This window comes from Anoplophora glabripennis, unplaced genomic scaffold (assembly GCF_000390285.2).
Source record: "Anoplophora glabripennis isolate ALB-LARVAE unplaced genomic scaffold, Agla_2.0 scaffold116, whole genome shotgun sequence".
NCBI classification, from domain to species: Eukaryota; Metazoa; Arthropoda; class Insecta; order Coleoptera; family Cerambycidae; genus Anoplophora; species Anoplophora glabripennis.
In genome coordinates, this window is record NW_019416290.1 from 293,314 (window position 1) to 307,688 (window position 14,375).

The following is a 14,375-nucleotide window of genomic DNA, read 5'->3' on the forward strand; positions in this document are numbered from 1 at the left end:
GTCTATCAAATTAATATAACTAGACGATATACTTTGGGCTATTGTTAGTTTTGAAAAGCAAGCTATAATTATTATTGCACGGATAGTAATTTGAGAAAGCAAATGTTTTAGATATTCGTTTTCGTTCTCATCATTAGCCTACCTTAGTATATTTAATTTTTTCATTTATATTTCTTCGGAGAGATGCGAGATACTAGTCACCGCTCTTTGTTATTACAAAAAATCAAAGAGTTTATTGAATTTAAAACATCTAAGCCTTAACCTTTCTACAATTTCTCTTTCATGCATATTTTCGATAAATCCGTAACATTTCTGAAATAAATTATTCTTGCGAGTGCCTGGATTTCTCGTCTTCTAGAAAATTTCTCGGTATCTACATCTGTTAAATAATTATATACGGCTGTCAAGACACCATTTGGCTTCGAATTTGCCGCTTTCATTTTTTAACTATATCGGAACTACAGTATAATGCCGCAAAATAAATAAGAGGCTAGTCGCTGATAGCAATAAATTGTTAAATAAACAAGCGAAAGTAAGATGATTTCTATAATAATAGGGTAAATAAGTTTGCAACTAACTATGTCTAAATGTAGTGACACTTCTGATAGTTTTACAGGATTTTATACGAACTAGAAGTTATATTTTACTTCATTTTGCCGTCAGTTTAAACTAGCAGAAACCAGTTTTAATTAAAATAGTTCATGTTGTTGTGTGGGAAGGGAAATGCAATAGAGTAGCCCGCCCGACCACCGGATTTAGCCCCTCTCGATTTTTTCTTCTAGAAGTATGTTAAAAGCGAAGTGCACACAAACTTTCTGTCTTTCTGGAGAGTGTAGCATTTCCAATTCAACGTCTACTGTTCTTTTCCTCTAGATAATGCTTATTGTAAGTATTCAAAGACCTATTCGTGTTTTTTTTCCTTCTTTCCGCTCCAGCAGGCACCTACGCGGCGTGATTTCGCGTTATTGAAAATTACGAATCATTAAGACGTTCGAAAGTCGCAGTCACTTCCAGTCGTCATTATCGTCAATAAATATATCCCGGTGCCCAGTCCCCCCCGGCCTAGAGAGTATAAAAATTAATGTGCCGTTCGGCCTTACCGTCTCTGTGAAAAATGAGATCGTGATTGTCCATTAATCTTTCGTCGTTCGTCTGTAACCGTCGCAATAACTACCATTCTTGTTTACGTTTGCTTAATGACTGTGTCTGTTAGGTTTTCTGGTCTGTTAAAAAAGATGGAAGGTCGTTTTTAAAAATGTATGGCGCAGTGAATTAACACGTAGTACCCCTTTCCACCCTATTTGTCAACCTGCTTATTGCTGTGATCCTCGTATCAATCCGCGTATACGATTTTTGCCGCATGTGCTCCAATACGCTATTAGCGAGCCCTATCATGTTATATTATTAAAAACGGTAGCAGTAACTAAAGAAACACAGCTTTTTTCTTTAATATTTCTTTATATGTAATATTTATGTCAAAATTCTATATATTCTATATCATTGAAAGGTCCCAAAAAAACCTACACCTTCAAGTCAAGCCGCTGAAGGATGTTATTTAGCGTAGTGAAAGTAGGCGTTAGAAGACGTTCTTTCCTTATTGAAGATCACCCAAACGTAATTGGTGGTTAAATCTCAGCGTCAGATTGGCTATTGTGATGCCGTCCGTGTCGTAACAGCGAAAAACTGACATTTATCGAAGGAAGCGGTCGCGCCTGTTAATTTCATTTAAATATACGCCTCGTAAAGAGTGAATTATTATAAATGCATGTAACTTCGCTGCATAAATCACCGGTGATTCCAGATAAAGCGTCGTTTGCCGTGTAAATCAGCGTTGGCAATGGCGCTTCGATTGTTACTAAGTATACAATGTGTGTGTATATGCTTGTATAATTAAATTAATTGAAGAAAAGGAATTTGGCCATGTTTTATATAATGCTTGCAATGTGGAGCATTTTGTGACTGCAAATAAAATAATAAAGGGGGCCTAAATTGTAAATATACTTGAGAAAAACCTGTGAGCTGCTTTCGGGAAAGATTCTCTTTTTTCCCTCATATTTATATCTCGTATTCCTTGACTGACGAAGTTCTAATAGACACCTATTAGTCATTGCCCTTCTTTAATCTAAAATCGTCAAAAATTCGAATGCCCCGGCGTACCATTTTTCGTCAAACACATTCCTATTTCTCAACTAAGTCCACTGAAATTGAATTGATTAGCGTGAACTGGCTTGGAGTTATGAATTTCTCGATGTGTCAGGCTCGTTATGAGAATTGGACTATTTTTTACGCCTGGCTGACCTCGAAGTCTTGTACTAATGTTTACATTGTTCCCCTAAGTTACTTTCAATCGCGTTGATAGCATTTTCGAAGCGCTACCCAGAACTAACCTTTAAAGTAATCCAAACTTTTAAAGCCTATACCTAATTGTTTTTAATTTAATACTAATTACGTTGTTTTCATTAACTTTATATGTAAAAAAATAGGAAACTAATTGGATTTCTAAAATAACTGACGTAGCCGAAAAGTATTTATTCCTGCTTCATTTGGAGCGTGACTTTTTTTGTCTTCTCTTGCTGCTCATGCGTCGAAACAGATACATTGCTTTTTCGTAATTTTTTAATAGTGCTCTCCGTTTTTTTTACATAATATTATGATTTATGCGGATTATAAAAGTAATTTAAAGCCAATTTGGGTCATAACTTTTACCTAAAAAGCGCTATTAGTATCGTAAACAAATAATTAATAGTTTTTATGCTGCCTGTGAAGGATGTCGAATTGTTCATAGTTTAAAAAGCAAACCGCTGCCGAAAAAAGTCTCGTATAGTTCAGAGGAAATGGCTCCATTAAGTTTTTATAGTTTCTCAAGCCTTGTAAGAGATATTCTGTATTATAAGTTCATACTTTTGTATCAATGTCTAAACATGGACGCGCCATATGATTTTTTTTGACAAGACGGTTATTTTTTTTTGCAGCGATTTACCTTACCAACTCATAGTTACCTCTTTATCTTCAAACTGATCTTTTGGCGTATCACGAAAGATCGTTATGTAATAATGTAATATCTTCTATACAGCGTTAGGTATCGTGATTTCAAAAAAATATGTCATTTGTTTTTTTCTACTATCTTTTCTATATACACGTATCCATAAATATTTTGTAAGAAACGGCTTGCTTCGACTTAAGTAATACGAGGAAGATACCGCATTGGTTTTCACTTTTTCTACATTGTAAATATCTAGATTAATTAGTGAATATTAATTAATTAAATTCTAGGAGGCAAAGTAATTATAAATCTTATAACATTAAAGATGTCTTTTTTATACAAATAAATAAATATCTGCCTCAAAGAAATATAGAATACTTCTTGTTTCATCGAAGTATTTTTATATAAAAAATAGATACGTGTTATGAAAAAAATAGTCATCAAAATGTTATTATCATTTGTAATTAACATAAATTGAAAATATGTATATGCCTATTTCTTTCCAATTTCACATTTCGTCATTTGTCTTCCAATCGTACAAATTGCTTCTATTGTGGTAGTAATGGTATGTCACAAATTAAAATTTATTAATCGTAAAATGGGAAAGAATTAATTGTCACCCAGTAATAAACTTATTTATTAGCTGGGACGTATCTGAGTTGTCTTGCAATTTCTGTTAGTTCCAAATTGAAAAATAAGTTGTTATTTAGTAACCGGCCTCTAAGTTTTGTAAACAACATTTTAGGGAACCTAATCGACTGTTTTACAAATAAGGTACGATTTAAATTTTAATATTTCCAGTAGCTTCGAAGGCCGTGTCTTGACATTTACAAAAATTGCAGGAAACTGAAACGCCTTATTTTTCCTTTTATCGACGTCGTTATGGAAATTACTGTAATATAACAGACAATAATTTCAATGATCTGCATATTCAAATGAGAAATATGCACATTATCACACAGTTTTATCTATAATTGTCAACTAGAGAGCCCGATATATAAATCAAGGTCTCTTTGGGGAGTCAGTTTTTAATCAAATCGCAGCTGGTTTGATTATAAAATCTCGTTTGGTTTTTTAAAGCTGTCCAAATCGTGTTTAATATTAAGTTTCTAATAGGATACAGTAAATTCCTTTAACGCAGTAGATTTATTGGTTTTTGACGATATTTCACGTACTACCAATATTTTTATTTAAAATATATTTTAGTGCAACAAGTGTTTTCAATATTATTGAATAATATTCAGACATATTGCCATCATTCATTCACTTTAGGATCTTTACAGACACTTACCTGTGTATTTTACCATTTTAGGAAATTTTCTTGGCATCCATAAAAATAACGTTAATCTCGTGCCAGCATCCGCTAAAAAAATTTCATAACGTTCTTAATTCAAGATCGCGACTCACGTCGCTAGTCATTTCCGTTAGAGGAAAAAAATGCAATCAGCCAGAGGCCTTGCTCTGCACTAATGATACGGTTGAGGCTCTGAATGTAAAGTTATCTATTTCAGTACTCGATTAATTGATGTTTTATTCAATTAATTATACCATGTAGTAAATTATAACGAACATTTTAAAAACAATCTTATTGTAAAGATAAAAAAAAGGCAAGCAACACGCACAAAAGCTAATCTAGGTTTGTATAACGTAATATTTAGTTAAAAAAAAAACTCGATACCAGTTTGCGTATTAAATTTCGTGTCATATTTTTTAAGCGGACAAACTCGTTGGATTCCTTAAAACTGTAGTTGGTATAATAAAAAATGTGATGTAGACATGTAAGTAATTACATCTACTGTACTCACTATTTGCAATGTAGGTTAGTTAGAGAAAAATACGAGTAGAAAATGTCACGTATGTGTAGTCTTGCTTACACTTTTTGTTTCCTTGATAATAAAAGAAGGCGATAGACTACTTTGTGTATTCAATGATGGAAGTGTTGTTTTTGCATCAAAGTTCTAACACAAATCAATATTTTTTTTATATAAACAGAATCAAGAATGACTAAGTACATTAAATTCTAATCCGTTCTATATTTTTAGGCCAGGAAAGTAGTTTGCCGGCAGCGAATAAAAGTAAAAGGTCTTAAAGGACGCGTAAAACATATGCCATGCGAGGTCTAATGTTCCAAATCCTCTCATATCTCTCGTTAAGTACCTAAATAACGGATTATTTCGTACATAAATTATAAAGTACATGCGTATCCAAGCAAAAGTGATAGTTTTGAACTCAAACACCTGCGGTTTTTTAAATATACAGTCGTAAATTTAGTTTGTGTTCTCCAGGCTACTGGCGCTCATCTTCTCAGAGAACGAATTTCAATATTTCGTAACCTCGGCATGCGCGAAGTGAATGGTTACGTCGGCTGGAATTGATTTCCATTTAAAACAGAAAATGTGTGTGCGTTGCATTCGATGAAATCTAAATTCGCTTTTGTGGGGGTGGTTAAAACACACACACACACTCAATTCTTCCTAAAATAATTGAATTCACAAGGAAAACCAATATGTCGCATACAAGATGTTCCATAACGAATAGACCCTACATCAAGGCTTCTTTGGATGAAAAAAAAAACAAGTTAGACCAAGTTACAAACCTACTAAAAATGTTAGTTTCATTGTTTTCATTTTTAAGATATTTTTAATGAAATTCGACCAAGGGCTGTTTTCGGAGTAACCGAAGGTTAATGTGTACCCATTTTTTTTACCTATTCGGGGGTAAATCTTCTTCTAAAATAAGGACGGACTTATTTGAAACGATTTTGTATTGTTCTCGTTCACGGCTTACTTAAGTAAATCGGTTCTGTGGCGTCTGTGATCGATCTTCCATAGCCGTCGCTGATGCTCCTCCAGTAACCCGGTGAAATGCTCTTGTTCTTCTTCTGGTGGGGCCCCCGAAGTAGGTTGCTGCTCACCGTCTGCTGCGCTCCGGATCGCGCTTGCAAATCAGGTGCAACGCCGTCGAAGGTGGTCGCTTCCTGGCGCTGATTGTGCGTGGAGTTCGTTGTCGCGATAGTACCTGGTGAACGTTTTTTTTTTTTTCGTGTGGAATTGGATGTAGACGGTGGATGAGATGTAGTGTTTCTGTTGTAGGTTTTTGTTGGCAAGAGTTTGTTTTTAAATACGAGAAAGACTTAAATCTCTACGCACGGAATATTCCCTTTAGAATTTCCCGCCCGGACATCTCGAAAACCAAACGGGATTCTTAAGTTGCGAGAAGCGTTTTGTGTAGTGCGCCTAAGTGTGTTTATTTCTGAATATAAGGGATGGGAGTATTTTTTAGTGAGTGAAGTTCACGTGAAAAACCTTTAAAATCGGTGCAACTTAGTTATTTCGACCATAAAGTATTTTTTTAAAGATCAAAAGATATCAAACTTAATATTGACTTTAATTATAATGAAATAATTAATATGCAGATATTTGCAATTACAATTATTAGGACTACAATCCTTTGATGTAGTGTATATCCAAAACATTAATTAAAAAATCAAAAAGTAAATAATTTTTTATTTGAAAGAACAAAATAAGTTTTGTTGTCATTTAATCACCCAAACTTTATGAAAAAGCAGTTTCGGAGTTACAATAATTAATTTTTCGTAAATTATAACTTTCTTCTATCTATATTCCAGAAGATGCTCAAAACTCAGTTGTTTTTCACGTGAACTACTTCTCAAAATTCATTAAAAAATGTTGGGAAAAAATAAATATCTCTTTTGGTTTTCGAGATATCAGTCTGGGGAGTTTTAAACGAAAGCAGAAACTTTATCGTTATCGAGAAAGAAATTTTTGTTACAAAAAGATTAGCAGCAACTATGTATGTCTTTGGCTAAGGCATTGAAAGGTCGTAACTGTTATTTTATGTTAAAATAACCAAGAAGAAGAAACCTCAAGTCGATTAATTTTTATATAGCTACATGTCTGCTTTCTACATTCATCTAAAAGGAACATAAGTGTAATCTGTACTGGATAATACTATATAAAGTGATCAGTGCTCTTCGAACAACGTTTCGCCAGTTTCTTTCCCTCCTCGGACGCGTGTGATGTGACCGGAAATGGGCGATCTACTCCTCAAACAGAAACCACCCCGCCAGCCCCAATGGCAGAGCACGGAGATGCTGACCAGGAAACCCTTCCCACCCTCGTACCAAAACCACCGCCAGAGTCAGAGGGCCTCCTTCAACTACCACCCCAACGAGCCCCCTAGGTGGCGCGAAGGGACCTACTACTCCACCCCCGTGTACAGCTTCCCCCCCAAGTCCAAAGATCACTACTTCCTCACCCCCTATTACAGGAACGTGATGCCTCCACCTCCCAACCCCAACAGACTGCTGATGGTAGATCCCAGGAGGAGGTTGAGCGTGGCCGGAGGACCGTCGCCTTGTCAGTGCAGGTCGAAGTCTATGGAGGACGTAAGGACGGATGTAGTGGAAGTCAATGGGAACCACTGGGAAGATGACATCAATGGGAATCATGTCGCCAGAGGCAATAATAAGTTCAATCAGTATAATAATAGGAGGTCCATGGAAAATCTGCTGGTGGATACTGGGTACTCGCCTAACAGTAAAAGGTCGGGAAAGTTGAAGGTTAGAATTTCTTCTTACGGAAGTTGAAAACTACAAAAATATGAGTAAATCCTTGAAGGAGATCTCTTAGATCGTTTTAGATAATTACTATGAGAGGAATCAGCCCTAAAAGTTTGCGGTCGTCACATCGTTCTATATTTGTCAGAATATACCTTACTTTACTTTGCAAATACCAAATCAGACTAATCAGTTGTTCATAATCATTTATTTTATTGTCTTGGAAAAGCAAATGTTTTTATCAATTCTGAGTTATATTATTTAGATACTAGGTTACCATTTACATATATCTGTCTACTTTGTAAGTACATTCGTCATAATTACATAGCAATCAGCTGCGGCAGCTGGCATTCGTGGATTGCTGGGCGATTGCCGCAAAAACTAATTGCCAGAAACGCGTGCTTGCCCGTTCCCAGTCGTATTTTCTACTGTTTTCGTTGCATATTTATGTCTCGGCGATATTTCGAATGCCTGGCAAATCCGTCACGGTTTCGTTAAATGAAAAAAAAAGAAACCAACGTTTTTAAATTCGCTTTCTAGTACAGACATTTCTCTACGTCGAAGAAAGGAATCCTATTTGCCTTTTAAAGCGACGTACGGTCGGCCGAATAAGCAAAGGAATTTCGTTAAAATGGAAATTACTTTTACCCAGTTTAACCAAATTGTATGTGTATAATTTTCAATGTGTTCGCGAACGTTTGAAGCAACTTGGTGAGAGTCTGCACGGTGCTTTAAGGAAAAAATATCTTTGTCTTTGCAATGGAAACATTTTAAGTTTTTTTTAACATGGCAGATTTATTTGAGATTTATTAAAATCAAGTAGTATTTTCTTTTCCTGTATCGCGCTCTACTTAATCATTATGGTATAAATGAGGGCCGTGATTGTTACAAATTACCCGTCAGACACATAATAAGTGAAATAATAGTAATTAAAGCCGTCAATATCGTTAGCGTTGGTAAATGAAGTTTGAATTTGATGTCTCTACAAACAAAAAGATTTTGTAATACAAAATTTTTTATTCTACTAAGCACAAAATCAGGTGGATCTTGCGATGTTGCGTAAACTAATTTCGCACTTGCAACAATTTGTTTCATTTTTAAATCATTATTGACATTTCTTCTAACATTAATGTCGCAAATTTCTCCGACATTCGAACAGGCGCAGAACTAAAAGTAGATATCGTACCTATTAGCAGCAATATAAATGATCAGTTCCGCATTTTGGAAAAAACAGCTGCAAGCCGCCATCGTCTGGCTATAAACACAATATAGCATCATTTAATCGCTTCCAAACGTATTTTATGGCTATATTGGATAAGTAAACTTTCACAAACCGCGACAGTCTGCTCAGACTAGAAAAATAAATAGTTGAGTAATTAACAGCGAGTTTTTTTGTAGCCTCCACTTGTTTTTATCTCAGTGATAATGCAAAGAGTTATTTGAACAAAAAGATGTCCCATATTCGAAAAGTTCGATGCGGCACTTGAGAACTACGCCAAAGAGCAATCGCTGTTGGTATTTCGACGGACTTGACCTTAATAACCTAAATGTGGAGTATCCCGCAAAAAAGCTGTTGCGAGAAAGTAATTCCAATTTTTATTTAAAAATTGCACATGTGACTAACAAAAGTTGATAACGCATTGCTGACTTAAACTTCAACATTTTTTTGTAGCCATTATCCTCAATCGATATCAGATGTAACCATGCTAAAACCTGTCGTGCTTATTTAAAAGAATTCTCTTTTGACTCAATTGATTTAATATATCTTACTGCGGGCGACCTTTGGTTTTTTAACTTTCCTTTTAATTGTCTTTCGAATAACAACCGCAATTACTAGCAGACCGCAACGGCACAGCTTTGTTTATTTCCAGTATCAAATGATAAGATATGCAAATGGTAGGTTTTCTCCTCGAGCTCCACGACAATCTACTGCGGAAAAACTGGCATTGGATTTAATTTATACTTGATTGGTCTCACGTATCTCGCGGCTGAATAGTGTTAAATTGTTTATAATACATAATTATCGGAGTTTATTGTATGTAAATAAATATCATTGGGAACGGTGCACATTTTATGTTCGCTGTAAATAGTTTTAATTGGTAACGATTAATTTATTATTTTATCGCTCGCTGCACACTAGATGTATTTTTAATAATAACAACGGGAAACAATATTCTTATTGGAGGAGACATCATTTATTTGTACTTTCTATTTTTGTAATAGTTTCAAATTTATTCAAAGAGTTGTTGGAATTGTTTATTGATTCTCTGTAATTATTTTTAAAGTAAATAGTAATAAGATTATGGAAGGAACTTTGCTTGAAATAATACAGTAAAACAACTTGGTCAACAATAAAAGATAATTACGTATCTCGATAATATTTATTTTAAGATTTCTACTTTTGGTACTTTAATCATACTATTTATTCTTTCAAAAATGTTTAATACTATCGTTATAGACTTGAGAACGAAACGAAACGAATTGTATCGCAATAAATAACAGACATTTGCAATTATTAACATATGTAAATGTCTCGGCAGTTATAATAAACGGTTAGTAATAGAACTGAATAGGAAAAATAATTACAGAAACGACTTAATAATAATGTAATTATCACGAACTGTCAGAATTATCGTTTAATGGAAAGTAAAAGTTAATATTATTTCCTCATCACAAAAAAAAGCAGCAGCTCTCGCTATCTTTAAATTATATCTATTAGTGAGACTGCGATATATAATATTTTCACAACGCATTTATATCTAAGAACACGACGTTTATGACAGTAATATCTTAAGACAGTAAAGAGAAATCTTTAAGGATGACAACACGCAATGCTAGTCATATTCATTGTCCTTAAAAATGGAAGGAATTAAAAATATCAGTGTAAGTTTTGGAAACTCGTTTTTAAAGCAAAGGTTTTTCTAAAATATAGTGCCAAACTGAACATAGGAAATGGAACTTTAAATGAAAAGTTACAGGGTGATAAAAAAACTTATTGAAATTATTCCAAAATAGCTAATCAGATCCAAAATAAACTGAGTGTAATGAGTCTTTAGGTTATCGATTACATTCATGTCTTGGAGGAACAGTTTTTTCCTTCATACATAGTAGCACAGATACAGGAGCAATCTTTTTCGATGAGAAAAATCCTCAAAAAACGTATTAAGAAATACAAAAAGGTTTTCTTGTTTAATATCAACATTCCACGCCATTTTTTATAAAATCACTTTGACACCATGTGGAATACAAAGAGTTATGTACTTTTACTTGACTGAGAGGTATTAAATTGATCTAAATCAAATTTTTAGACTTGATTTGAATCGACTTAAGTATTACGAAAAGATTATCATCAAAGCTGGCTATGTCTGAACCTATACAATTGACGGATTAGCAGATACATTCAGCAAATCTAACTGTTGGCTTTCTCTGGTCTCGTCGCGACATATGCCCGGCACACAGCTTGTCAACTTTGATGTATGAAGGATGGATAATATGGAGCATGCTCTAGAGTTGCATTTCTGCGTGTGATTGACACGGATATTTCTGTGTCGTTGAACAATCACGATGAGACTCTTGTCCTAAATTGCCTTTTCCATGTCTGTCCATGGAAGAACGCGATTATTGAAATGTAGCTGGTAGGCTTAGAAAGAAAGTAACAGATTCCCGTCAGTTGTTTGTGTTGAAAACTACTTCTACAAAATTTAAGTGTTCAAAAGTGTGGTAAAAATATATGAAATTCGTAGATCATTCTTTTTTTTTTTAAGAACCTATAAACCCACTGAATTTACGAAGCCGTAATTTTCTTGTACATACAATACCCAGCTTCGGTATTGGGTCAGTGTGTTTATTTAAACAAATTCAATTATATTTTTTCGGTTACTTAACACGACCCTGTCATTATTACTGACCTGACCCCGTGGAGAAGATATAAAACAGTGACAATACTCGTCTAAGGATGTGGTTATTATAATCCTGTTAATCGTACCATGAATTTAATATATCCATTAACGCCTACCGATTTTACGGTTATATTTTATTAATATCCAACATATTTTAATAAAATCCAAAGAATATCTGTTCAATATTAAACTATGTTAATCATATATTTTCACTCCTGACTGTCGTCATATCTATGCCGTAGGTTTTTTTAATTTCACCTTCAAATTCATGTTGTAAAAGGTCTATCGCTATGCAGATTCGTCGCGAATTAATAATATTGATAAGATATGTGACGACGGATTAATAGAAATCGATTTTCTGTGGAGTATCAATAAAAATATTTTGCTACGAATTGAGAAAGTATCAATATTTAATCGCGATAAAATAACTCTTTTGACAAATTTTATGAGCAGCAGCTTTTGATGATCTTCAACCTAAGCATCAGAAAATGTTTGCGTTTGATTTGCGTCCCAATATAATGGGATATATTTTTTTAGACCACCCCAAGAAACGCTAACGACGTAGACAACGGCGAGGGTAGTGGAAACCGCCCCAAATTCGTCGCCGTCACGTCCCTGGAGGATGTCCAAGCAGTCAGATGCGCCGAATTTCACCCAGGCGGACAACTTTACGCCGTGGGTTCCAATTCCAAGACGCTCAGAATATGCGCATACCCAAAACTCACCGACCTCAGGTAAGACATCCAGTGATGGTTATTCAAGATGTATTTCCACTTCATGAAAATTAATTTATAGTTGTACAAAAACACCACCCATTTCAATTTCCAGGGAAGACCATCAGACCTACCAGCCCATGGTCCTCTTCAAGAGGACGAAGCACCACAAGGGCTCCATCTACTGCCTCGCCTGGTCGCCAGTAGGCGACCTTATGGCCACCGGTTCGAACGACAAGACGGTTAAACTGATGAGATTCAACTCCGACACGTCGAACCTGGAGGGCGAAGAGATAGAGCTCACCATGCACGACGGCACGATCAGGGACCTGTGCTTCCTCGAGGATACCACGAACAAATCCAGCCTTCTGATCAGCGGTGGCGCTGGCGATTGTAAGATATACGTCACGGACTGCGCCACCGGGACCCCCTTCCAAGCTCTCAGCGGGCACACAGGTGAGAAATTTGTCCCTTTGCAGTGTTGTCGCTACTAGACTAAGTAATTTTTTTAAGTAGTAGTGCACATGCGGCAAAAATTGTTTCAAAATTGATAAAAGAAGTACGAATTAAGTATATTTTTTATAGATATGCTCCCATTAGTGTATTTCGAATCCTAATAATTTGTCAACAGGTCACATTTTGTCGTTGTACACCTGGGGAGGTGCAATGTTCGTCAGCGGCTCCCACGACAAGACCGTCCGCTTCTGGGACCTGAGGACGAGAGGCTGCGTGAATATGGTTACTCCAGTAACTGTCCCCGGCACCAGGCAGGGCTCCCCCGTGGCCAGCCTCTGCGTAGACCCCTCGGGCAGACTCCTGGTCTCCGGACACGAGGACAGCTCCTGCGTCTTGTACGACATAAGGGGTGGGAGGAACGTGCAATGCTTCAAGCCACATTCCGCCGACGTGAGGTCCATCAGGTTCTCGCCATCGGCGTATTATTTGCTCTCGGCGGGATACGACAATAAATTGGTACTTACCGATTTGCAAGGTAAGTTGAAGGTTGATATTTACCTCTTTAACCGTTGCAAAGAAGATTGACAGTGGAATATCACGATTTCCGGGTGATAGACGCCTCTAGGGTGCCTCAAGGATCGATCTTTGGACCGCTTTATATCTAATTTTCATAAATGACATCTCCTTGATGATGATGAGTGATCTCTGAAGTCTGTCTGTTTGTGGTAGACATTAATGACTTTATTTTAGTTTCAAAGAAGCTTCCGGTTGGTGTTCTACACATTTGCCACCTCCTAATTTCGCGCTTGTATGGGATCGTAGTTATTTATCAGCCCCATGTTGAAAAAAAATAATAAATAGTGTTAGATGCTACGATTCAATCGATCAATCGCCGATTTACGTATCGATAATCTAGTGGGAATCTATTTTACATTAAAATTATTCTTTTTGCAATAAACACTTACATTTTCGTCCACGACAGATAAAGAGAAGCCCTGATAGAGCAAAGTCGATGCGCGGGTAACCTTAAAATTATTTGTTCCGACGAAAGTTTCGAAATAACACGATTAGAAACGTGTAAATCAGAAAAATAACTGCGGCCGCCGCTCTTGTAGTTCGGGGTTCTCCCGCTAGATGGTGTTACGTAACTTCTTTTGAGTCAGTCTGTCAAGTGACGTCGCTTGAGACGGTTGTAACGAGCCCTTGAGACAGTTTCATTGAAATATCTGGTCCTTTGTGGAGCTTAATGTAACGCCGAACAGAAAACAAATTTCTATGCCGCACGCTATTCTCGAATATCAACCATTTAAAAAATGGAGAACTATTTCTACAGTCGTCGGGGACCTCGCTACAACCGCCTCAAGCGACGTCACTTGGTAGACTGACTCAGGACTCAAGAGGTTATGTAACATCCATCTAGCGAGAGAAACCCGAAGTACAAGAGCGGCGCGCGCAGCGTATTTCGTCAGGTTATTGAAAGTGAATCGGTTTCTTGAAAAATGGAACGCAACACTGGAAAAATTGCTGTCCCCATTGGATTCGGACCAATTCTTAACTGAATACCAAATTTGGCCCCCATTCACAGAATTATATGGATGTCTTTCACGAAATGTTCATGTATATTAAGAAAAAAATTATTACCGCTACAGGAATTGTGTACATTCGCATGTATCTTTGTATTTTTATACTTTACAGAAATTTCTGGACGTGGTTGGCTTGGCTGTCGGTTGGTGTATCCAAGTAAA

The 14,375-nt window shown here is 36.1% G+C and overlaps 1 protein-coding gene across 9 annotated transcripts in view; it reads left to right on the plus strand.

Annotated features, from left to right (window-relative positions):
- LOC108906530 (WD repeat-containing protein 47) overlaps positions 1 to 14,375 on the plus strand; it is a 62,389-nt gene that overhangs the window by 47,333 nt on the left and 681 nt on the right. For 6 of the 9 annotated variants that reach the window (XM_018709819.2, XM_018709828.2, XM_018709826.1 and 3 more), the window contains 3 exons: positions 11,999 to 12,195; positions 12,290 to 12,630; positions 12,806 to 13,165. In XM_018709819.2, the coding sequence (XP_018565335.1) occupies positions 11,999 to 12,195; positions 12,290 to 12,630; positions 12,806 to 13,165 (898 nt within the window). Of the gene's footprint in view, positions 1 to 5,910; positions 6,072 to 6,781; positions 7,566 to 11,998; positions 12,196 to 12,289; positions 12,631 to 12,805; positions 13,166 to 14,375 lie in introns of those variants that run through there. The other 3 variants (XM_018709822.1, XM_018709823.1, XM_018709824.1) reach the window with 3 other exon arrangements.